At 41.7% G+C, this 26,907-nt stretch overlaps 1 protein-coding gene across 1 annotated transcript in view; it reads left to right on the forward strand.

The window, feature by feature from the left end:
• Window positions 1-2,065: 2,065 nt before the first annotated feature.
• Window positions 2,066-26,907, forward strand: part of GYS2 (glycogen synthase 2 (liver)) — a 35,580-nt gene continuing 10,738 nt past the window's right edge. The window contains exons 1-10 of the mRNA XM_004693225.1: window positions 2,066-2,204; window positions 7,508-7,689; window positions 10,269-10,460; window positions 14,311-14,493; window positions 18,277-18,421; window positions 18,696-18,813; window positions 18,994-19,114; window positions 22,897-23,003; window positions 24,617-24,676; window positions 26,180-26,258. Coding sequence (XP_004693282.1) covers window positions 2,084-2,204; window positions 7,508-7,689; window positions 10,269-10,460; window positions 14,311-14,493; window positions 18,277-18,421; window positions 18,696-18,813; window positions 18,994-19,114; window positions 22,897-23,003; window positions 24,617-24,676; window positions 26,180-26,258 — 1,308 coding nt within the window. The 5' untranslated portion in view covers window positions 2,066-2,083. The remainder of the gene's footprint in view (window positions 2,205-7,507; window positions 7,690-10,268; window positions 10,461-14,310; window positions 14,494-18,276; window positions 18,422-18,695; window positions 18,814-18,993; window positions 19,115-22,896; window positions 23,004-24,616; window positions 24,677-26,179; window positions 26,259-26,907) is intronic.

Below are 26,907 nucleotides of genomic sequence, written 5' to 3' on the forward strand. Positions count from 1 at the left end.
TTTCTCCCAACATGTTTTAAAAATGAATTCCTTGAGCAGGCAATATATGCCCATAGCACAATATTCTATTAATAATGGAAAAATAAGCCTCCCTTTTACTCACCTGCAGTAGAAACGATAATACTAGGGGCCTTTTTTAATAGACTACTGCATGTTCTAAATAAGGCTGAACATTGCTAAAGTGGCCGGGGTAGTGCCAGGCACTATATTAAGACATTAATAAATGATCTCATTCCTATTTTATTCAAGAACTGGCTTGAGGTTACAAAACTGATAAGTGGCAGATTGGTTTTCTGGGGTCACCAGGAGTGACTACGTCATAAGTAAGCACGTGTGCCTGGCACGGAGTGTAAATGAGTAAGTTTCATGGTGTAATTTGGGTAACGTGACCCTGCTCTCCTGGGGCTTGTTCAACCCTGGAAGAGGCAACCCTGTGACTGTTGAGAACAAACACTGCAAACGTGAGGTTCTGTCCTCACTCTGCCATCCTACTCTTCACTGCTTTCAACATGTCCCTTTGGCTTTACTGGGATTTCTATTTGCAGGACCCACAGAGGTTATGTCAACAAAAGCAAATCATTTTGTGAAGGAGAAAGTCATTTTGACAATTTGGGTTCCTATCTTTAGTATTTTGGCACTTAAATTTTTTTTTCAGTATACACATTTTTTTCATATTTAAATGGATAATAATCTATACATTTAAATTAGCTTTTACAAAGAATCAAATATGTCACTGAATCATGGAAAACACCTCACCTTCCTGAATCTAATTAATACATTAATATCACATAATGAAATATGATTTTATCTAATTTAAGTCATTTAAAAATGAAGGTTTAAGTTGATAGGGCCAACTACAAAGAAAATGTCTAAAAGCTTACTATAGAAATCTATAATAATATTAACAAGTGCCAAATTATACTGAGAGACCTCTGCCTATAAAATCTAATGTGAAGGACATTTTATATGAATTTCCATTCTGTGGCCAAATGGAACAAAAATGTAAAAGTACTGGTTTTAGGCTAAATCTCTAAAGAAAGATGGTTACAAATGAAGCATCTTTGTGAATGGATGTCTTTACTCCATTTAGGCACAACATAAAATGTGTCTCTGGGTATACAGATTAGCATATACATATTTATATACATCCAAACACATGGAAAAGTAACTACCTGGCATTTAGTAAGGTGATTCTGATCAAATTTCAGAATCTAATTTCCTTTACAATTCACTTTCCATATCTGAACAGATTTACATTCACTGAAATATCCTTTATCAATTTGATATTTGAGGCAACTAAGCAAATATAACTACAATTAATTTCTACTTCATAATTAAAGTATGATCTGATTAGTATGATCAGTATGATAAATTTTGATCTGATATTACATTCTTATATTCTTTTAATACTATACCCCCAACACACTGCGATTTACTCTTTCCCATAGAAAGATTTTAAAGAAAAACCCTAAGTAAAGGTATTAAACAATCTATGCCTATCATCAAAATGCAATTCATAAATGTACAATAAAATAACCATAATTTTTCAAAGCACACTGTATATAGGGGTCAAAAAGAGGAGGTATACTTCAGAAACCTATAGGGACTTAAAACACAGAGACAAGGCTCAATGAATTTTACATGGAATCCAAAGCAATCCACAAACTTTATAAGCAGAATTGCTAATTTTGGATGACTTTGGAAATGATGAAACCAGCCTTGGTGACTGAGTGAGTCTACGAGTTTGGTCAAAAGGACAAAGACTAAAGGTCTGGAGTTGAATCATGCTCAGCCTATGAGGATTCCACTCTCAGAGGGGTTGCTCACCAAGCCCCAGACCAGAGGATTCTACTTATGATTGGATTACGTGGAGAGACTGACTTCACTGGACCTGCCTAGAAAGACTGAAAAGGGAGCTGAGAATTCAGTCTTCAACAGGGAGTTCTCTGGTAAAGACACAAGATTTCATTCTGCTATTTTAATCCCATGAGAAGCACCTATAGCCTGAGGTCTTCAGCTCCAAGTCTGCCTAGCTGTGAATTGAAAGAGGGATTTCAGAAAAGGGTCCAGAGCTGGAGTAAGAATGATCCGTGGGCGATCCCTCTCTGTGACATCCCTGAGCGGTCTTCCGCAGTGGGAAGTGGAAGAACTTCCAGTGGATGACTTACTGTTCTTTGAAGTCGCTTGGGAAGTGACTAACAAAGGTTTGTACTACCCTTGAAGGTGCCTATTTGCCAAGCTGTTGAAAGTTTAAATTAGGATTTCACAGATGACTAGTGAGAATGTGTTAGTTGCCAAGGAGCAAGGCAAGTATTCAAAGCAAATGTAAATTTGGGTTGTTCTTAGTCATGTCTCTAAATGGGCGAGAAAACAAGCTCATGTTATGTGTTGAAGGGGAAGGAAGTTGAAAATATCAGCTGTTTCCAGGGGACTGGGCCTTAAAAATCTGAAATCCACGTTATGACAAAACAAGAATAAAAGTGAGGTTTTTTTGTTTTATTAATTTTTTTCAATTAAAAAGGCACAAGTGTGTACTTTCTTTAGGAAGAAATTAAAAACATTTAAAACTTGAACTCCATATACTTTTAGTAATCATACAAAAAGTTTAATAGTAGTGTTTTTAATAATTTAAGGTTAACTTGAATTCCAATTTTAACTTAGTAGCTGTTTCACATCTCAGTAAGAAGAAGGAAAGTGATTATTTTTTCAATGCTATACAGGCATAGCACAGAAGTGATCAGTCACAGCAGAATTACTGCAGTAGTGTAACTGATGGTGGGACTCAGTAACTGGGGTTGAGGGTTCTTTTTCCTGTATGGATATGAAGCCTCCACATCTGTGGTTATACTGCACACAACACAGTAAAAACCATGCTGGGCACACATATCGCTTCCAGACGAGCCTGTCTCCCCACTTTTCTTCTCAGCCATGTCTATGTCCCTCTATTTGGAGCTGCCATTGTGTGTCATCAGTGTGGGGTGTGCATGGTCTCGGGTATCCCCTCCCACTGCCCATGACTGCAGCTGCTGTGATTTAAGTTGCCCCCACGCCACCCCCACAAAGTGCTGGCCACACAAATATTTGTTGGTTGTCGTCACCAGTAGCCGTTTCCTTCCAGAAACTGCTCAGGGAACGATATCCCCAGTGTGTGCTCCTGCTTTTGCAAGTATTTAGGAGGGTCAGATTAGTCATTTCTGTAACTTTTAGAAACAGTGACAGGTTAGTCATTTCTTTTAAAAACAGTGACAGGTATCTTCTCTCTCGTTGTATGTATATAAATGTGTATCTCTGTGTGTGCATAAAATGTACACATATATAGCCATATATATATATATTGCTTTATTTTGTGTTTTTTAAACATCTTTTAAAAGATTTATTTATTTATTTATGCACAGAACTCAGGTGAAAGCCAGAGATGCAGGGGGTGAGAGGCTTCACCAGAGATAGAGTGTGGAGCAGAACAGGTGGATCCACTTAAATACACTGCTGAGGGGAACAGTGGGTGAGACAAGAGAGGTCTTCTGTGACACGTGGGCCAGCCCCCTGGCCAGGGGACGGAACACTCAGGTGGTAGTGGTGGTAGCTCTGAGAATTACCCCCTACTCTACCAGGGAAACCCCATATATTGCTTTGTTTTGACTGGAAAGCTATTTTAGCACCATTAGCAGTATTTCTAGGGGAAAGAGTGTTTTAGTAACTTTATGGACATATATGCCATTGTAGCTCATCTTTTTTTCTTTCTTATGAAAGGTCTGATACTTTGTCCTCATACTAAAGCAAACTCTGTTGTTTCAGGAAAATATAGATCAATAAAATACAAAGTACATGTTTGAAAATGAAGGGTAGGTCCAAATTCAGTGACCTACATTGAGGTAAAAGAATACTTCAAAGATATGTAAGGTACAGAACCTTTGGCTTATACTCCAAAACTGAAGATAGGAGTGACCCTATTTCTGCACCATCCCACTCATCTCTAGTTAGCATGCTAGGGGAGAAATCTGTAGTAAAAGATGATAAATAGTATAAAAACTGAGGGCAAATATGGGGGAGGGTAAAGAGAGCCTATTAAGATGCCTGAGCAGGAAGAATACAGAAAGAGGAAGGACTGCCCACAGAAATGCTGCACAGGGAAAAGCAGGGGTTACTGACAACTAGGACTCAACCAAGTGGGGTGAAGTTTTCGTTTTATATTTTGATTTTGACAGAAACAGCATAGCCATGATATTTATAAACACCCTGAGGCTATTTGGAGACTATATCAAGACTGAAGGATTCAAATAGGAAAAGTAGGTATTAGTTAATTATGCTTATCTTCAAGTTTCAATTTCCATTCTCTCTTCTCTCTTATGTCCTTTAACAAATAAAACTGGGTTTACATTTATACAAGTATATTTAAATTTGAAACATATAATTAAATAAGGATGTTCTGTAATCTCTGAGAAAGACACACTGTTGCAAATTATGAGTTTTCAGAAAGGGAAATGTGAATTAGGTGTTTAGTAATTTTGTGCCATCAGAACTGCAACATATTTTCCCCTGCAAAGATGATGATGTAGGTAATAATTCTATAGAAAAAGAAACTATTTTAACATTTTGCATTTTTATGGCTAGTGGGTTTAAATAAAGTTTATGTGAATGCAAGTATGTTACCAGGGTATGTATCTCATGCTTTAATTTCCTCTTCTCAGTTATCCTATCAAACTATTTCTCTAAAATTGTCTTTCCTCCACAAATAGTTTTGATAGTAGCTAAAATTTCCTGGGATTTGGAGAAATAATTAGGTGTGCCTTGCATTGGCATCACCTGTGATAGACCCAGATTCATTGCTGAAGGGCTCTGAATGGTGTCACTTCTGGTCTGGTCTAAAGAGTTCTGCTGATAGCATTTGCACAGTCTCTTCACATGTCCCTGAGATCATCACTGACATCTGAGCTGCGGTTGATAATGTCATTATCAGTGCTCAAGTGACACTTTGTTTCTTTTGAGTACAATTTTTTCTTAACTTTTTTTTTAAAAAGGATTTACTTATACATAGAAGAACTGGGGTGCAGCAGGTAAGAGGATTCACCAGAGACAGAGTGGGCAACAGAACAGGCAGATTAATGAAGTACACTGATGAGGGGAGCAGCAGGGGAGACAGGAGAGGTCTGCTGCTCCATATGTGGGTCAGGTCCCAGATCTAACTCAGGCCATAGTGGTGACAGTGCTGAGATTTAACCCCTAAGCCACCAGGGAGGCCCCTAATGATGGAGTTCTTGCTGAAACTAAGCTGATGCCAGCTCATATAAAAATTACTTGCATGTAAAATTTATATTGGAGAGTTACATTAGCTTTTCTCTTTTACAAATTAATGACTCTATTTGGCATCATATAATAGTATCAACATTTGCCTTTTGTGTTTCACTCTCAAAAGGCAAACTGCCAAAAGGTATATTTGGAGTACTTTGGGCTTAAAGAAATATGCAGATAATTTTACCTGTTGGCCATTATCATCTGAACTATTGATGAGACATCATTTAAAGTATGTTAGTGAAATAGGAAACTTAAGAGATGCAGTATCTATCAAATACTATCCTATAGCTCATGAAAAATAAGAAGAAACTTTCTTCTTGATATACAAATTACAAAATGACTCTTGGACATGGAGTCGAGTGTGGCAGGATTTGTGCTCACTATGGGATTTTACACAGACGTTCTTAAGTACATAGTTGTCTAAAGTGCATGGACAAGGTATTGCTCAAGAAATGACTCAAGCTGGTTCCCTGTTGTCTTGCTACAGTCAAGGAAATATCCTACCTGTGATAACTGAAGTCTTCCTGTTCCTGCCTGCCTTGCTACTACATCTCAAACATGTACACCCTCCTGTCCCAAATGAGGCTTTGATTCTAACCCTTCTCTCAGTGTGAAACATCCTTCTCCCTGGTGCCTGTTTCAAAGAGACCCAATTTTAATGCCGCCCCTTCCCCTAGGCTAAGTACTAGTCTAATCCTTTGGAAAGATGAGCTCATTGAACCCTGGACAGATTAAAGGAATTAATTAGTTCCATTTAAGTTGGTTACACATTTTCATCCTGATAATGCTTCTATGTTGTAAACCTGGACTTGCTGGACCCAGGGATATCCATATTTTCCAAGAGAGAGAGAGTGTGAGTCTCTGTCTGTGTGTGTTTAGCTATTTGGCCTCGTGTTTTAATAATGGTAGCAGTAATAGGGAGAGGGGGCGAAAATCACCACAGGAAGTTGTACTCTGTCATTATTTTGAGTGGGGGTGGGAATTCTCCATTCTAAGGGAGGAGGGTCACCTCCATACCTATCAGTTCCTCCCCCTAGTCAAAAGGCATCTTGGGTGGCACACCGATGGGCAGGGATTCTTATCTCGGAGACTAAAGCACCATTTGGGGGGCAGCTGGGTCATGGCAGTGCTCAGCTTCTCCTGAACAAGCTGTGCAGTGACCGCTGCTGCTGAGGACCCGCCCGACAAGGGCTGCGTGTCCCGATTCTGACACTTTTGTGGGGATGGGGCTTTCATCAAGGATACCTTTGGGAAGCGTGCAGGAGACCCACGCGAGTACCTGTTTGCTCCCGGCGAAGGCAAGTCGAGTGGTCTCTGCGCATGCTCCACAGGCCCAAGGCCCGGGCCGGCTGGGTGCAGGCTCTGGCCCTTCCTCTAGTGACGCACCGCACCGGGACCTAGGGGCTCCTTCCGCGGGACTACATTCTCCAGCCTTGTGTTCCCGCAGCATTCTTGCTCTCATTCCATGCTTCCTTTTATGTTGTTTGGGATAATTTGGTAGTTTATTTTTTGGCATCTGAGGATATTCAAAATCCTTTTCTTGAAAAATGGTAATTGTGTCTTTGTTGTACATCATTTTCTGTTAGAATAAATTTCACAGCGGGCAGTCCTGATGGCTCAAAGGGTTAAGTCGCAGCATCTATGAAACCACCTGCAGCCACTGGGCACCAGTTTGATCCCCAGGCAGGCAGGGAGCTTACCCACATGGTGCAGCAGACCTCTCCTGCCTCGCCCACTGTTCCCCTCAGCAGTGTGTTTCAGTCTGTCTGCCTCAGGTGAATCCTCTCACCTGCCCCCACCCCTGGCCTGTACCCCAGTTCTTGTGTGCATAACTAAATACATTTTTTAAAAAGCAATTTATGAAAAAGAAAAAGAAAAAGTTTCAGGGAGATGCAGCTTTCATTAAACAGGTCTGTATTGTCTGTACTGCTATATGGATTCTCTGCAGATTTCTGCTCTGTGGTTACCAACTTGCTGCCTTCTGGCAGGCATTCAGTAGTGGCTTTATATGTGCACTTAGTGGACAGGTGCATAATGAATAGTGAACCTAATAGGCCTACTAGTAATGATTTGCTAATTCTTAAATACTTTCTCTCAAGAAATTAAATACACCCCTGTGCGTGGTAGATCCTAAATGTTAAATTTAAAGGACACTTCATCTTTATCCCTTAAAAATAAACTACTAACCCAAATGACCATGGTTCTCTTTTAACAGTTGGGGGCATCTATACTGTGATACAGACGAAGGCCAAAATCACAGCCGATGAATGGGGAGACAATTATTTTCTGATTGGTCCATATTTTGAGAACAATATGAAGACTCAAGTGGAGAAGTGTGAGCCTGTAAATGATGCTGTTAGAAGAGCAATGGACACAATGAACAAGCATGGATGCCAGGTAAAATATGCCGACCAATGTTTCTCCCTTTTCACGAACTGTCTAGAAGGCTGCTGATCTAGTTAGGGAAAAGGAGCAGGCTTGAACGAAAGATGACTTTGATTTTAAACAAGCTGTATTTGAGACATGTGGTAAGAGCCATGTCTAATAAGATAATAGGTTTGGAGTAGAAGGTATAGAATACTTGCATGAAAGTTATTTTGAATCTGAATTATAGTACTTATGGGTGGTGACAACAGTATTCAATGGAATTATAAACTAAAAATATATTAGAGACTGGGTTTTTAAACAATCTCTGGGGAATATCAACACGTTAGAGAATCTCATTAAAAGAACTCAGAGATATCCCAATTCTGATGTATATTCTTTTGTCTCTATTTCAGTCCATATCTATTCTCCTATGTCATGGCATACCACTTCATATATCCCTTCACATTCTTGTGGAAGTTCTCAGCAACCAAGAGCCTCTCTCCTTGCCTATCTAGTATTCTCTAGATAGGATTAAATTAAAATCAAAACAGAAGAATGAGTAGATTAAAACTTAGATATATGCAATAACTGCATGACTATAAATGGGAAAAAATTGAACTGGCTAATATATTAAAACTGTATAAATTAATGTTACCTCAATAAAAAATAACTGAACTTTTAAACATGCAAAGATAAACATTTAGGAATAAAGGAAGTCAGGTTGATGAACAGAATACATTAGACTTTAGCTGCTAAATTAAAGAGATAATGTGTCCTGAGCAATACAATCAATTAAGCCCTGTGGCAGGAAATGCTTTGCCTTAGATTAATTTTTGTTTTGGATGGGAGGAATAAAATATGCACATTTGTCTACAGAAACCCCTTTTTGCTAGCAGAAAATATCATAAACCCTATTCCAGAGGCAACATAAATGACACCAGAGATATTGCATATAACTAGAAGTTGCCCAAGAGAGTGAGCAGTTCATCTGAGGATTCTATCATGAAACACCCTAATATTTAATCCTAAAATCATGAGCTCCAGGCGGGTAATGAGGAACAGAAGAACAGAGATACATGATCTAGAAACTTTGTTTTCTTTTGATGTAATGTGTTTTATGTGACAATTAAGTTTTTGAAAACACTGTGAGGAAAGTTAACAAATTGGAAAAAATATAGCTTGTATTACAACCAAAAGACTAATTTTCCTCAAACATAAAGATTCTGCTCTGAGAAACTGCCAAAAATGTCATCAACCCAGTAGGAAGATCATTTAGGGACACAGTATCCCATCTGGGAAATTCAGTTGGCCCTTCAACAGAGTAAGAGTAAGAGGCCACACTTGTTCCTGTTAAGGGCAGGTTTTTAAAAAACCTGAAGGGCCTCTTAAGAGTCTCTGAAACTGTAGGTCAGTTCTGTTTTGCCTTTGACTTAAACCTGCCCTGGGCTGCACATGTGCTCTGGTGTTTGTGTGTTTGTGTGTGTGTGTGTGTGTGTATGTGTTTTAATTGAAGGAGGATCACATTGTTCTGATCTGCTAGTATATCTGTTTTTCCTCCATTAATATCAATGTTCAGGATCTGGTGCAAGGGAGACGTGAGCCTCTTGTTCTTCCTGCAATTCGAAACCGTAACCGATTTCTCCATGAGGTGGAGCTAGTTCCCACAGGAACTAACCTGGCAGGCTCGCACTGGCAGCCCCAAGAGTGGGTTCAGGGAGAACACCAGCCTCGGAGGCGTTTCCGAGGGACACATTCAACATGACGCAGTCTGCCTCTCCACACTAAAGTCTGGAACAACGCTGGAAACCTGCAGACCAGAGAAACCACAGGGGCGGGGGAGGGGAGGGCAGGGCCATCACTGAAGGAAGGGGCCTGAGTGGAAGGGGCCTGAGTACAGGCAGCACAAGGACACATAGTGACTCACCGACCAACTCTGTGGTCACAGGGCAGGTGACTCAGGCCCGGCTGCTGAAGTTCTCCCCCAGAATCCGGTGCCTAAGAACCAAGTGTGTGAATCCAAGGTTGACCTGGGGTGTAGCCGGCTACAGACCCTGGAGAAAGCAGAGCTGGGCCTGAGGCTGACTTGGGGAACCAGGACTCAAAGCCAGTTCAAGCCAGTTCGGAGTGTGCAGAGGAAGGGGTTGACTCAGGTCCTGGGGAGATCCTTGCACTAGCGTGTGCTGCCTCATGCAGAGCCCCATGTCCCCTAGTGTCTGCACCCCAGCTCTCAGCACCCTAAAACTGCAGGGAGAGAAGCAGACCTGAGTTGCCATGCAGGAGGCAGACTTCAGGGATCCTACCCAGGTGCCCTGTGCTATCAGCCTGATCCTGTCTCCATCCCTCCAGACCCCCAGAGTAGTAATCCACCTCTGCCAGTAGCGTGTCTGGTGCCTGCTGGGTGCCAGTGCACTCCCCTTTGTTTGAAAATGATCACATTTAACGAACACCAAGGATCTGGAGTGTAAAAGAATTGGGACAAGCACATTCCTCCTTCCGGCTCAAATAGCAGAGTGTTTGTCTAAGACCTATGATTTCCGAGGTCTCACCGCAGATGCACCGTGGTAGCATTACCTAATGTGCCCACACGGCGGCGTGTTCTTTATACGCAGGTGCACTTTGGCAGATGGCTGATCGAAGGGAGTCCTTATGTGGTGCTCTTTGACATAGGCTATTCGGCCTGGAACCTGGACAGATGGAAGGGCGACCTCTGGGAAGCGTGCAGTGTCGGCATTCCCTACCATGACCGAGAAGCCAACGATATGCTGATATTTGGATCTTTAACTGCCTGGTTCTTAAAAGAGGTACAGTCTGTCGTTTATTGTACACAAAGGCGCTACTTCTTTGAGCTCCGTGATGTCAAGGCGACATCTCCCTTGATATCTTCAGAAATCTAAGCAAATGTTCTTTCTTCAGTGAGATAAAGAGCTTTGGAACATGGCAACAGTAATATGCATTAATACTTACCTTAAATTTAATGATTATATGAAACACCTGACTGCATCACCTAGTACATTGATGATTCTCAGTATGCGCAAGAAAAAGAGAATAAATAGAATATTTTGTGTCCCTGAATTCTAGTATGGTGGGAGTAGACAGTAACTCAAAATATTCATTTTTGCTTTTGTATGGATACTGAGCAACTGTGGTGTCTTTTTTGATATTTTCATTTTTGGCTAAGGGCTGAAGTTATCTCAGTCATTGCCAAGGAGTCTATAGCAGTGAAATATCCTACATGTGTAAAAAAGAAAACTGGGAAAGTATTAGAAGCCAGTCTTTGTTCCGTGAGCATGACTGCTCTCTTTGAAGTTTTCACAGTTTGGGTGCTGGGTTTCTGTGCTGTCCCAGTATTACCTCCAGATGATTATGCTAATGTAACAATCAGAAAAAGAAAGGGTATCCCTAGCAAAGTGGGGATATGACCTAATGACAATCTGTAATGGGGGAGGGGGAGGGATACCACGGGAACCCCCAAACTTGCCTACTCTACCATCTGTCTCATCAAGACAAAACATATTCTAGTGTGTAAGACCTTCAATACAAAATAACTATATTATAATTCGTGTGCAATAAAAAAAGAGAAGAAAAAGAATATAGTTAAAATATATAGTTAAACGAAGCACCCGAAAGTTACCCATCCCCTCGTGGGTAAATGCCCAGCCAAACATGCTTGGCCCAGAACAGGACCCCAGAGGCCCAAAGTCCCGCCAATAGTCTAAGGCACCTTCTAGTGAGGACCCCATAGAAAAAGGCCAGAAAAGCCCAGCCAAGTCTGGAAGGAAAGGAGCAAAAGCAAACCGAAATCAAGACAGAGGTTACCATTGTCATGGGTAACCTCCCCATGGGTCTCTCACCCACAGCTTTGTCACCAGTGTCTCATCCATGTCCCACAAGTCCCGGCTACCAGTCCTAGGCCGGGAAGCAGGCACAGCCTCTTCATGTGTCTCTTTGTGCCTCCTCCAGCTCTCCTTGCCCTCCTCCCTACCCAGCTCCACCATTCCTGGGGTGGCACTGGGAGCTGGAACCTCCCCTTGCCCTGGGGGTTGCCCTCTTACTAAGTCATGTTCCAGTAGCCAGCAGGGGCTGTCTGCAAGTGAATGGGGAAGTGTGCTTGAGGGGTGTCCTATTGCTTTGTGTTGGTGATGGAAAGGGTGAAGATGCTGGGAGGGCCTGTTCTAATTCCAGATGTGAGGTCTTGTTTTAGCATCAATTGGTGAGACCCTTCGTCCTCTGTGCACTGCCTTCCTGAGCCATTGCCCCAGGAGCTCAGGCCAGACACCAAGTGTGCATGCATGTGTGAGCATGGCTGCCAGATGTATGTCTGTCTGCAGAGAGCCTTTCCAGGAAAGGGAAATAAAGGGGAGAGAAACAAAGCGAGAAACTCATTTTTCTTTAAAGTAAAACAGATCCAGGGCCCTCCCTGGTGGCGCAGTGGGTTAAAGCACAGCACTGTGGAGCTTAACTGGAGGCGACCACATGGCGTGTCAGACCTCTCCTGACCCGCCCGCTGCTCCCCTCAGCAGTGTACTTCGTCGATCTGTCTGTTCTGCTCCTCTCTCTGTCTCTGGTGAATCCTCTCACCCTCCGCATCTCTGGCCTGTACCCCAGTTCTGTACGAATAAATAAATAAATCTTTTTTTTTTTTTTAAGTAAAACAGATCCAGAAATAGGAGATTTTCTAGATTCACAGGGTAGAGACAAGGAAAACGAACCCAAGGCTGCAGGGCAGGCTCAGTTTCTGCTCTTGCCTCTGCTGTCAGTGATCTGTGCAATTGTCATAACTGCAAGAAAGTTTTTGAAGAGCTGGTATTTGTGTGTGTGTGCGCTTTAAAAAGATTTTTATTTGGGGTACAAGCCACAGGTGCAGGGGCAGTGAGAGGATTCACCAGAGACAGAGTGGGGAGCAGAACAGGCTGACTGATGAAATACACTGCTGAGGGGAGCAGCAGGTGGATCAGGAGAGGTCTGCCACGCCATGTGGGTCACCTCCGGGGATGGGGATCCAACTCTCACTGAAGCGGCTGCAGCTAGCTTGCAGTGCTCCATCCTTACCCATTGTGCCACCGGGGAGGGTCTGACATTTTGAAAGACAAAGGGTTAGCCTCAGTCAGTGGTTCTCAAAGGATGGTCACATGTACCAGGAACAGTGTCACCTAAAAACCTGTAAGAAACACAAATTCTGTCCCCAGCCCAGCCCTATTGAATAGGACTGCCTAGAATGAGGATCCAGGCATCACCGCTTACCAATCCTTCCGTGGGCCTGATGCTTGTGACAGGTGCGGATCACTGTCCAGGTTAACTTTGCAAACTTCCCAGGTGTCTGCTCAGACGTCTTGAATGGAAGCAACTTTTCTTTTTCTTCTTTTGTAAAGGTGAACAAAGTGGCATTAAGAAAAAGAGACTAACGAAGAATGTCCTAATTTTATAGTTAGTCCTGGAATTAGAATTAGAGTTAGAATTAGACCTAGGTTCTCATGGTGTTACTAAATAACAATTTAATTTTAAGCAAAGCATCGGCCTCTTTCTCCCCAGTTGCACATTCATTTTTTTTTTCTATAAATTTATTTATTTGTGCATACAGAACTGGCCAGAGGTTCAGGGGCGGTGAGAGGCTTCACCAGAGACAGAGTGGGGAGCAGAACAGGCAGATCAGTGAAGTACACTGCTGGAGGGGAGCAGTGGATGGGTCAGGAGAGGTCTGCCTCGCCATGTGGTCACCTCCAGGGCAGGCAGGGATGGAACTCATGCAGAAGTGGCTTTAGCTTCTTAGTACTGTGCTTTAACCCGCTGCACCACCAGGGAGGGCCCACACTTTTTTTTTTATAATATAATAGTTTATTTTTACATCATTTTGTACAGTTTTTTTTTTTTCATCTCAATTGTAATCCCCATGGGCTTCCCATCACTGAGTCACCCGAGGACCCACACATTCTTAATAATACATTATTCACAATGTTTTTTTTTTAAGATTTATTTATTTATTCATATAGAACTGGGGTACAGGCCAGAGATGCAGAGGGTGAGAGGATTCACCAGAGACAGAGTGGGGAGCAGAACAGACAGATAGATGAAGTACACTGCTGAGGGGAGCAGCGGGCGGGTCAGGAGAGGTCTGCCACACCAAGGGGATCACCTCCGGGACAGGTGGGGATCGAACTCATGCGGCAGTGGCTTAAGCTTCTTAATGCAGTGCTTTACCCCGCTGCACCACCAGGGAGGGCCTCACAATGTTTTAAAGAACAGAAAACCCAAACAGGACTGAGTTAGCACGAGCCATTCATTGTTGATTGCAACAGACGCTTGCTAGTGATTAGTTGCAATTGGTCCAGTTCTTAGCGGCACCTTCAAGGACATTTCATTATTATTCATTTATCTGTTCAGTGAATGCTGGCTGAGGACTTTTTTATGAAGTCCCTCCTTGGATACAAGAATTAAGTTCATTCACCCCTGACCAGGAGGATGAAGACATAAAAATATGTGGATTTCATATGAACATGCCACTGACTCTGGAACCACACTTGTACTTGCTAAATCTACAAACTATTTAGATCCCCTGAAGTTGAGGCCAGATTTGTGGTACAACTTCCTTAGGCTTCAGAGCAAGACCAAGCCTCCTCCCCAACCACTCTTCTAAATGCTGCTTTTCCACTGTAGGTAACGGATCATGCAGATGGAAAACATGTCATTGCCCATTTCCATGAATGGCAGGCAGGGACTGGACTGATTCTTTCTCGAGCCCGGAAACTTCCAATTGCTACAGTATTTACCACTCACGCCACACTGCTGGGGCGGTACCTCTGTGCAGCCAACACTGATTTCTACAACCATCTCGACAAGGTAAATGTTCCTTCAGCCCTGCCCCCTCCTTTCCGATCCTTGGCACTGAATGATGAGAAGTATTGATCTTAATGTGTCAACTGCTGATCAGGTGGCAGAAGTGCCCTTTTAACTAATCAGTAGTCCTGACAGAGCCTCCCCTGAGGCAACAGGAAGCTCAGCTTTGTTCTGAGAGCACTAGAGTGTGGAGATGAGATGCTGGCTATCTGTCCACTTGTCCATGAATCCAAAATGCAGAGGGACATGGTAACAGTGAGACTGGACACATGTCTGGCTCTGGTTCTACCCTGCAACTTGGGGGGTGCCGTGTGGATACGGGGTTCACACACATTTGAGTCAGGTGGATGTTCTAGGTGCGCAAGCACACACAGGCTTTCTCCCTCCGCCCTCCACATGAAGGGATGTTCGTATTTCCCCTCCAACCCTGTGGTCTGACCCTGTAGGTCAAGCAAGACAGAAGTTACTAACAGCAGGAATGGGTGTGGGTCCTTGGGGACCAAATGCTTGTTTGCTCAGCAGAGGAGAGTGCCTGGTTCTGCGACCAAGTCATTCCATCCTGACTTCTTTCTCTTATTTTCCCTCAGTTAACTTAGTCTCACAGAAGTATATCTTTTTTTTCCCCCCAAAAGATTTATTTATTTATGCATACAGAACTGGGGTACAGGCCAGGTACAGGTGCAGGGGTGGTGAGAGGGTTCACCAGAGACAGAGCGGGGAGCAGAACAAGCTGACAAAGTACACTGCTGAGGAGAGCAGTGGGTGGGTCACCTCTGGGGTGGGGATTGAACTCATGCTGAAGTGGCTTAGCTTCTTTGTGCTATGTCTTAACCCGCTGTGCCACCAGAGAGGGCCCCAGAAGTATATCTTCATGTCAATGGCATCAGCAAAGCATTTGAGTACCATAAGGTCAGGAGATTTGCAGATTTGGTGTCTATGGGCTATCAAATCAGTTTAGTCTTTTTGAATTCTGTTTCACTGCGGGAAAACTGTATAGTTGGAAAGTTTATTTCCAAAGTTGTATCCAGTTTGAAAAGTTCTAGGATTCAATAAAACATAGTATTTGCATTTGTATATGTGTGTGTGTGTGTGTGTGTGTGTGTGTGTGTATGAGTGACAGAGAGAGAGAAAGAGGTATAAATATTGCTCACATAATGGTAGTGGAAATTTATAGTATTATTTCAAAGACACTTAGAGTACAAGAAAGTTCTTCCTGACAAACTTTAACATTTGCAAAGCAATAAATAGTCCCAATGAGAGTTTTCTTTAAAAAAGGCCAGCCTAACCTAAAGGTCAAATTGCAAACATACGAGGAAAATTTAAAATAAGGTCACCGCGGAATTGTGCAAGTCAGGAGATGAGGGAGATTTCCTAGCAGCGTGTAATGAATGGTAGACTAATAAGGGCAAGCCAGTGATCTGTGGTAAGCTCAACAGCCATTTCCTGGAGAAGAGCAGACTTCAGGTTTTTGTGAAAAAGAAAGTATTAAAGCAGCCTATCAAATATTTCACTCCAGATTATTAAAGAGCAAGCTATTATAATAAGAAAACTGCTAATATACAGCAGGTATTTTTTTTAATTTCTTTATCAGGTATTGTTGTTTTTAAGGAACAAATGCACACAACTATATAGTTCAATACCACCACTTTATCCATGTGATAAAAAAAAATCAGTATTATATCATGCTGTGTTCAAATATGAGTTGGGGTCTTCTCACTGGTCAAAATAAGCTGAGTCAGACCCCAGTCCACCATTCTAGCAAAACATTCTTCCCAGCATGGAGTAGTGATGACAAGCTGGCAAGAACTACATTTGAATTAATCACTTTTCACAGAAAAATCCCCATAATCACTTTCTATAGCAGACCCCACATTCAGACTATGTTAGAATCCAGGTGACATGTAAAAACACTTGCTTGTTTACCTGAGAAGAGTTTTAAAGGTCAACACAAGGAATGAGCCATAATTTAGTCTTTGGTGCGAGACCCAGAGTCAGTTCTGACTGAGGCAATAAAACATGGGGAGTTGTGGGGGAGGGTGGGTTGGTGAGAATGAGAACAACAGTCAAAGTTTCAACTTTTGTAAAAGGAGAAAGATTAGAGCTGTTTTACTCAAATACTGATTGCTAAGGTCAATTCACAAGGACTTTACTATGGTGCTAAGTTTTTCATTAAATTTATTAGCTAAAATAAAATTTCAACCATTTCCAGCCAGAATATGGACTTTCTAAGACTCTCCGAAAGGTGTTTACACAGTTATCCCTATCAGTCTAGTCTTTGGTTAATTTGGTAGTAACTATAGAGAACCAGATAATTAGTGTTTTTTCCTGTAAGTTTTCCTATATTTTGTTACGCTTGCCCCTTCTAAATGGGTTCTCCCTCCCTCCACATCAAGACACAGCATGCTTTCATGTGGAAGACCTTCAATAGAAAATATCTTGAAGACAATTAGTGTGCAACAAAGACAAGAGAAAGAATATAGTTAAAACAGCTACCACTTAAAAACTGAAAGCTACCCATCCTCTTGAGAGTAAATAAATGCCCAGACAAACAGGGTTGGCCCAAAGCAGGACAGCTAAGACCCAAAACCTTGCCACAAATCTAAAGCAATTCCCTTTGGGGACCCATAGGAAAGGGGCAGAAGGCCAGGCAAGTCTGGAAGAAAAAAAGCAAAAGCAAAATCAAGATAAATGTTGCCATTGTCAACCTCCCCATGGTCTCTGACCTCCATTTCAAGATTCTCCTTCCTCCTCCCCCAAGCTCTTGGGACCAGTCCAAGGCTGAGAAGCAGGTGCAGCTTCTTCACAGGTCTCTGTTCCATGTGTCTCCTCCAGATCCCCTTTGTGATCTCCATCTTCCTTCCTTCTTCTTGTCTTCTCTGGCTTCTCATCCGGGCCCAGCTCCATCTTCCCTTAGGATTGGGTAGGGGCCCTGGAACTTCCCCTTTCCCTGAGGGTTACCCAGTTAGACGGTGACTTCTCTCTTTCATTTTTTAGTTGAGGTAAATTTGTTTCACACTCCTGTATGTGATGGAGTGGAAGAGTCTCATGTCTCCTGAGCTATATGCCACCACACCACACCCCCTACCAGAGCACTCACAGACCCTCTATGGCTATGTTTTTCTTTAGCAAAAACAAAAACAACAGAAATTGGCATGGAAACTTAGGAATCCATGGTATAGAGAAAACAGGTAAAGACTATAGCTCTTACCAACTTTTCAAGTAATTTTGTGGGCTTGGTTTCCTTTTTCTTAAGATAGCCAGAATAAATAATGATTGAGCAATCTAACATACACTCTAATTAAAGTAACTGTATAGTCCCTAAAATTATACAGTGGTGGGAGTTATATAACCATGGAAACGCCTTTTTTTTCTCCGTTAGGTTCCCTTTCAGTGAATTGAAGATAGCAACAATTATCTTTATTTTCAGTATCAAGTTTAATGTCATCTTTGCTTGTTTAGGAGGGAAATAGGCTAAGGAGTTTAGGGAAAGGAATTAACTGAGTATTTGTATAAGGTTGTATAAGTAAAATACAAAATAAAATGAAGAATAAGTCTCATTTATTTAGGTTGTTAAGAACTACTTAAGTAGTTTAGAAGCAGAAGTGAAGTAAACAATTTTGAAAACGAAGTAATTATATATTTTAGTAATTGGTCAAATTATTACTTTTCTTTGTGATCATAAAATTTCCCACAGCCTGAGCTAAAGCACATGAGAACATGTGAATTTATTTTGCTTGTGCTGAAGGATCAGAGCCAGCAAATGCATATGTGTTTTCTTTGTGACAGTTTGACATAGACAAGGAGGCTGGGGAAAGGCAGATTTATCACCGGTACTGCATGGAGCGAGCTTCTGTCCACTGCGCTCATGTGTTCACCACAGTGTCTGAAATAACAGCCATTGAGGCAGAACACATGCTGAAGAGAAAGCCTGGTAATTGTCACTATTATTATTATTATTATTTAGTATTTAGTATTATTATCACTTGGCTGGGTGCAGTCTATTTTAGGGATGGCACATTACAGTCAGAAACTAAAAAGTGAACTAATGTCTAACTTTATAGGTTTCATTTATTATTTTCTAAAGAGCTTTCTTTAAATTCATGTTAGCTTACATCACTGTTTCCACAAGCTCTTTAGATTTTAAAACAGTTTTTAGAGTCTATCTCTCAAAAGAGACTTTTCATGATTTTATGTTGCTCTTCCAGATGTAATCACTCCAAATGGCCTTAACGTGAAGAAGTTTTCAGCAGTACATGAATTTCAAAATCTACACGCCATGTACAAGGCCAGGATCCAGGACTTTGTTCGAGGTCATTTCTATGGGTATGTTTTTCTTTCGTAAAAGCAAAAACAACAAAAACTGGCATGGGAACTTAGGAATCTATGGTATAGAAAAAAAGGTAAACGTTTATCTTTTCCTATCCCCTTAAACCTGAACAGAATTCTTGTGCATACGTCATTGCATTGCTTGATTTCATTTGAAAATGTTCTGTTTTGTTTTAGTCATCTGGACTTTGATCTTGAAAAAACTTTGTTCCTTTTCATTGCCGGGAGGTATGAGTTTTCAAACAAAGGAGCTGACATCTTCCTAGAATCTTTATCCAGGCTGAATTTCCTGCTGAGGGTGAGAAAGCTCTTGGAACTAACTGCTTTTTTTTTTTTTTTTAAAGATTTATTTATTTGTACATACAGAACTGGGGTACAGGCCAGAGGCTCAGGGGGGGAGAGGATTCACCAGAGACAGAGTGGGGAGCAGAACAGGCAGATCGACGAAGTACACTGCTGAGGGGAGCAGCGAGCGGGTCAGGAGAGGTCTGGCTCGCCATGTGGTCTCCTCCGGGGCAGGCGGGAATCGAACTCATGCGGAAGTGGCTTTAGCTTCTCAGTGCAGTGCTTTAACCCGCTGCGCTACCAGGGAGGGCCGGAACTAACTGCTTTTTATAGGAGGACTTTCTTCTGTGGAAAGTAAAGAACTTTATGTTTCCTTAAATAACTTTCAAGCGAAAATGCTCTTGAGGAATCACAAAGACAGCCACGTTCTACAAGTGGCCTCCATCTCCAGGGGCACACCATGACTAGCCCACTGTCCATGTATATCTTTTCCTGTATTATCAGGTATTTTTAAAGCTGATCGCATCCCACGTGCTATGTTTTAAAATGACATAATAGTACACACAGCAGCCAGAGTTTGTAACCAGCTGGAAGAGAAGTCTAGAGAAAGCAGGCCAAAATTTTACTTTTTTTATATATATATATATAAAAGGATTTATTTATTTGTGCATACAGAACTGGGGTATAGGCCAGAGGTGCAGGGGCAGTGAGAGGAATCATCAAAGTCAGAGTGGGGAGCAGAACAGGCAGATCCACAAAGTACACTGCTGAGGGGAGCAGCGGGAGGGTCAGGAGAGGTCTGCCGCGCCATGTGGTCACCTCCGGAGGGACCAGGAATTAAGCCCGGAGCTTGCCGTCCTGTGCTTTAACCTGCTGCGCCACTGGGGAGGGCCCTAATTTTACCTTTTTAATCACCAAGCCCATAATGGAAGAGGCAGCTTGGGGATATGGCAGCCATGACTTGCTGATCCTGAACTGTGGATGAAGCTCAGCAGTCGAATTACAAGCAGCTCTGGCACCATCCTGCCCCAGTGGAAGCAGGAGCTTGTTCCACATGGGTGACAGCCAAGTGATCACTGAGCGATAACACGCTCGGCTCCTCTCAACTTTCTGCCCCTGTCTCCTTCGTGAGGCTGAGCGCCCGAGCTGTGAAACTCAATATCACACCCGCAGGAAACAGGAGGGAAGGGGAAGAAGGTTCCCAGCCCAACCATGTGGAATTACTTTATGCTCAGGAAGGTGGCACCGAAAATAGACTCCTAACTAGTCCAGCAAAACAAAACAAACAACCGTGCCAGGAACAACTTTGGAAAATGATATCATGTCATAGCTATGGATTAAAGCTGCTGTCTTACACTCTATTACATAAAACTACATAATACTTAGCAATATAATACTCACTGGAGACCAGTGTTAAATTTCAATATTGTTGAGATACTGAGGTTATCTAAACTTTTTTAAGATTCCATGCCTCTCTAGTCAAATTTTAATTTCTGGGACATATCATAGATCCAGCCTTACCTTGAACAGGTTTGTAGCAAGTAGGTGCAAGCGTTACTAAAACCACAATAATAAGAAAGCACTACATCAGGAAAAACCCAAGTTCTGCATACAGGACAAGATAGAATAATCCTTTCTCATCTCACTTTTTAGTGTGTGTCTACACAACAAGCTTCATAAAGGAGAACACAGTGATCGCAAGCAGACACGTATCATGTTCAGGAACATTATCAGTCAAATTATCCATAGATTTACTAAGCTTTAGATGTGCAGAAAACAGCAGCTGTTTGTTTTTTTTTTTTTCTGCTATTAGTGGTGATTACAAATTTGCAGGAGGTATTCTCTTCCCATGATGTACACTTATTCTTGAATACCTCTCTTTGGCTACCCCTGGGATGAGTTTCTAATTCTATGACTTATACAGGTTTTTAAATCAGATATCAACCCCAGAGTATGATAAAGTGACCACACTCAGGAGGTAGTCATTTCCAGATACACAAGCATACAGATGTTTTAGGTTGTAAGTTTGTTCATTCCCACAGCTGTTTGATATGCCATTTCCTTTTGAGAGATCCTGGGCCCATGGTATTTGCAGGAAGAGGAAGAGAAAATCAATTTTGAGTGAGAAATCTGAGCTTGAATACCAGCTTTACCAATAACCAGTTACAGGACACAAATATTGTTACTGGATTTTGAGGTCCCTGGATTTTGAGGTTCCTCAGTTCTTGACTGGCATGAGAATAATTCACAGCCAAAGTTTATTTAGAGACAGACTAAAAGAGCCCCCAAGTAGAGGTCCCTGGGCAAGCAGAATTCCTGGTGAGAACAACTGGGAAGGATTAGTGGAGGCTCTTAAGTGGGGTGCAGGAACTGTTCACTCCATCCCTTCCTGGGGTGTACTCCCCAGGAGCTCCTGGGGGGTTGGTTTATTGATCTAGGCAGCAGTTTCTAATTCACTCCATTTCTGATGTGCCTGGACAGCAAGGAGGAGCAAGGGAAAACATTTGGTTGTCTTTGGGGTAATGCTTTTCCTATAAAGGGAAATTGCCTAAACATCCAGACCAGCCACTTTTGAATTCCCCTTCCTGGTGAGTCTTGCTCTCCTTGGGCTTGATCAGCCTTCCTGTAGATTAGAGGGGGGAGGGTGGCCTTTCTACCCTCTGGACTTTATTAGTTCTGGAAAGTGTTTCCGGGGGTCCTGGATATAGCTGTTGAATTTTCATTAGGCATTTCCCTCTGGCCCTAAATGTCTAACAAAATTAAATCTCTGGTGTCTGTCTATAGACATCAGTCAAAAGAGAACAATGTCATCTACTGTGCTTCCTTATTACAAGGATTGAGTTAACAGGTCTTTAAAGCACCCAGCACAGTCCCAGCCACAAGAGAAATGCTCACCGTCTCCCTGTTCTTATCTTAGGAAGAAAACATCAAAATGAAGCATCTTGAGAATTAAGACAAGTAAATGAAAAATGCAAACAATCTATGGTCCAAACCATTATCGAAATCAAGAAAAAAAAAATCCCCATTAACCTCAATCTAAGGCTTTAAAGAACTCATGTTAGCCTTGTAATATTAGCACACACTTTATTTTTTTGAAGACTTATTTATTTAAGCTTATAGAACTGGGGTACAGGGCAGAGGTGTGCAGGGTGAGAGGGATCACTAGAGACAGAGTGGGGAGCAGAACAGGCAAATTGAAAAATACACTGCTGAGGGGAGCAGCGGGCAAGTCAGAAGAGGTCTGCCATGCCATGTGGGTCAGCTCCCTGGCCGGGGAATTGAATTTGTGCTGCAGTGGCTTTGTTGAACTTCATAATGTAGTGCATTGACCCTTTGCACTACCAGGGAGAGCCTCTTTATGTTATTTTTTTAAATCACAAAAAAGCACATGGTATCAATAGAAAGCAGTCAAGAGTTTTTTGTTTTGTTTTTGTTTTTTTTTAAGTAAAGTAACCCTGCATTATAACATTATGTACATTTCAGGAGTAACCACTGAGAATCCCCAAGCTATACAACATCAAATTCACCACTTGTTAGATATTTTAAATGAGTTTGTCCTTGAAAATACTTTGTCTGAATTTTCTAATTGACACATCTCGATTGAAAGCCAGATCAAAATTAAATTTTCTGAAAAATCCTCAGGAGACGAATCATTTCTTCATGAAGCAGACATTAGTAATCTTTTTGTCAAAAGACCTTTAAAACCAGTTCCCACAGCTTAAGTAAGACCCACCTGTCACACCTCCATTTCATCTGTCCTTGATAGGTGACTCTTGTGTCTTGCTCCCTCCTCAGATGCACAGAAGTGATGTCACAGTGGTGGTATTTTTCATCATGCCTGCCAAGACCAATAATTTCAATGTGGAAACCCTAAAAGGCCAAGCAGTACGGAAACAGCTGTGGTAATCTCATGTCCTGTAAACTTCCTCAGGCTGCAAGTATAAAGGATGTCTTTTTAAAAATATATTGTTTATTTATTTATTTTGCGGAGAAGAACTGGGGTGAAGGTCAGAGGTATAGGGGGTGAGAGGTTTCACCAGAGACAGAGTGGGAAGCAGAATAGGTAGATTTAGTGAAATCCATTGCTGAGGGGAGCAGCGGGTGAGACAGGGGTGGTTTGATGTACCCGATGTGGGTTGGCTCCCTGGTCAGATATCAAACTCAGGCTGTGGTGGTGGCACTGAGACTTAACTCCTAGGTCACCAGGGAGACCCAGGGTTTTGTTTTGTTTTTTAAAGTGAATGATTCTGATGCTGTTATAGAATACCCTCAAGCAACTGGATGTGAGTCCTTACCATCTTGCTAAACAACTTGACAAGACTCCAGGCCAGGCACAAAGGGAAAAGTTAACAAGTGGTTTATTTAAAAAGGGAAATGAGAAGAGACGGAAAGATTAATTGGTCAAGATGTCTTACCAGTAACACTGAATGTCTGAGCCAGGACCCCCTGTGCATGCTGTTGTTAGGCAAAACCAACCCCCAACCCAGGACCACATCTTTGGTTTTAAACCATTCATGCCTGTTAACTCCACCCTTAGTTCCCAACAATCCCTCTTTTAAGGAGAAGTTAAGAGTCATGCATATCCATGGCATGATGGGAGTTGTAGTCCTTAGGGGTACCTTAGCATGCAGGTAGGGGTAGAATCAATAAAACATCAGTGGGTGGAGTATATTCAGGACATACTGTTCTCCCAACAATATATCTCCTTGAATTCTTTTTTCCTTAAGTTTGGGATAGCACCTATACTGCCGAGATCTCTTCTTTCTGTGCTATGTTTGATTTTATAGTACCAGCAAAGCTGTATTACTATAGACCTTTGGGATGAGTTAGCATAGAAGCTGAAAATCTATATGGAAATCTTTAAAGATTAAAATCCTTTTAAATCATACTGTGGGCATTTTAAAGGATAGGTCAAAGTAAGAATAATAATATAATGACCCTCCATGTTGACAGCCCAGAGGCAAAATTATTTTGTTATCTCTTTATCTCCATCCTCTCCCCCTTCCTGCCTTTGGCCCTCTCTGATTATCATCAAGAATAACCAGGCCCTCCCTGGTGGTGCAAGGGATTAAGGTACAGCACTCTGAAGCTATCAGCAGCCACTGCAGCGCAAGTTTGATCCCCAGCCGGGGAGCTGACCCATATAGCACAGCAGAACTCTCCTGTCTGGCCCATTGCTCCCCTCAGCAGTGTATTTCAGTACTTCTGCTTGATCCACACTCTGTCTCAGGTGAATCCTCTCACCCCCCATACATCTGGCCTACACTTCAGACTTTGTATGCCTAAATAAATAAATCTTCTTTAAAAAAAAGACAAAACAAAAGTTAGGTTTGGGGGGAGGTCAGACTGCTCTCTGCTGCTTCTGTTCTGAAGGTACTAATTCAGTCTAAAAGGACAACCAAGAAAATAATTCAAGAGGCTGGACTTTCCAAGAATGACTGACAAAACATCACATGGAAAATGAGCACTCAATATGATGATGCTATTTCAATGAGAAGTCTTTCTGTTCAAACAGGGACACGGCACATACCCTGAAGGAGAAGTTCGGAAAGAAACTCTACGATGCATTGTTAAGGTAGGTGCTGGAAGTATTAATCCTTCAAACATTAAAGCTTCACTAGTTAGAACAAATAGGGAATACTTAATAGTATAGGCACTGGGACATATTTATTTTGTTTCCAAATACTGAGCCTTTAAAGAGGTATTATATCATGTGATTATGTTATTCTGCATCTAACAAATACTTACAAATAGGCCAAATTCATGAGGACATAATTGCATATACAGGTAGCTCTTTATTCACTGGGAATCTTGTTTAGGGTTAACAGCTCATGGAGAGATTTTCTAGATTTTAAAAAAAGAAAAGATTTAACATATTTACTTATTTTTATATACATAAAATGAACCCATATTAACTAATCAATTGATGAATGTTAAAAAGCATATTTAAAGAGCAGACATCATTTATTAAAATAAGTAATAACATGAAGACATGTTATTAAATGTATACATAAAGTGACTCTGGATAAGAAATCTAATTTAAATCTAGCCTGAGATAATATAGTCACAACATGTGGCTACTGACATGAGATGCAGAGAGGGCTGCATTGTCTGCCCAGCCTGTGGCCAGTGTCATCAAGGTCACCCTGCAGGTGGATGAGTTACAGTCACTTCAGACTCTAGGTTTGAGGGGGGCGTCAGGCTGTTCTCTGCTGCTTCTGTTCTGAAGGTACTAACTCCAGGAAGAGGCTTCCTGATGGTCAACCTTAATACTTGAAAATTAATTTCTGATTTTAAAAAACATTTTCTGACATTGTCATTCATTTTCATGCAGTAATCTCTCTCTCCTCAGCTGTAGTCTTCCTAGTTCCCCATTGCCACAGCACCCCTGACCCATCCCCTTAGACCCTGTGTTCTTCCCTCCTGGCTTTGACCCCTCTCCCACCTCCTCCCAGATGTATGCCTCTGCTGTATGCTCAACTGGCAAATTTTTTTTTTAACTTTTTCTTCAGTTTTTCTGTATACCACATAGAAGTGAAACCATCTGATATTTATCTTTTTCCTTCTGACGTATTATACTTAGCATAATTTCTACCTGCTGCATCCATGCTGCTGCGAATGGCCTGAGTTTATCTCTTTTGATTGCTGAGGGTCTTCCATTGTGTATCTAAAACACAGCTTTGTGATGCAATTCTCTGTTTAGGGGCCATTTTAGGTTTTTTTCTGTATCTTCGCTTTTGTAAATGGTGCTGCAACAAATGCAAGCGTGCAGGTTTCCTTTCAAATAAGTGTTTCTGTGTTCTTTGGGTAGATTCCTAGGAGTGGAATCATTGAGTCATACAGTAGATCCATATTTAGTGTTTTGAGGACCAAATTTCTGATTTTTTAATACTATAAAATGTGTTCTTTCACCATACTTCCTTACACTGTAGGAATGTTTTGTGTGAACTTCATCAGGAAATTCTTTGTTTACTGCCCATTTATTTTGAAAGTGCTCAGAACAGTGTGTTGCACAGAGAAAGACCTAAATTACTCCCAGTTGTTTTTATCTTCATGATGAACATTGTTTTCCTCACAGAGGAGAAGTTCCTGACATGAACAGTATTTTGGATCGAGATGATCTAACAAAAATGAAGAGAGCCATCTTTTCAACTCAGGTAATTAAGGCAAAAGTGCCTGCCACTTTGTTGAAGACTAAAACCCATTTCCATCATGATTTTAATTTACTGGGATGAGTTAATTTGAGGAATTTTTAAACCCAAGAGCTAGGAAGATCATCCTTGGGAATGCCCCTGAATAAACCTGTGTGTTCTCTTTTAGGTATGGTTTTTAGGATGCCTTTAAAAAAAGCTTATGAGCCTTTTTAATATCCACTTAAAATATTTATTCAGTAATAGTGCATCTAATTGAAAAAGTATATACTTTTCATATGATAAAGACAACCCAAAAACCCCTCATGTTTTCAAAAAGCATAGACCTTTGAGTCACAATAGAGAAACAAAAGAATGTTTCTCAGTTGAGCTGTTTATCATAGAGGTGAATGTTGTGCCTTGCATCTGGACTCCAGAAGAAGCCTGCTAAATGGAACCAGGAGAGGGGCTCACCTCGAGTCCAGATTTCAGGGAACCCTGCTCCCAGCCAGGCCCAGAAGCTGTCAGGAAACTTCACAGCTGCAGGTGAAAAGCAAAAGCATCAGTGTTCACAGTATTCCAAGTTCTTCAACCCATTATCCTCTTCTGAACCTAGCTATAATTCGGTGTCATCTTTAGTGTTAGAAGATGGACAGGAGGCTCTTTGACATGCTGC

Source organism: Condylura cristata, unplaced genomic scaffold (assembly GCF_000260355.1).
Source record: "Condylura cristata isolate star-nosed mole 26May11 unplaced genomic scaffold, ConCri1.0 scaffold00036, whole genome shotgun sequence".
NCBI lineage: Eukaryota > Metazoa > Chordata > Mammalia > Eulipotyphla > Talpidae > Condylura > Condylura cristata.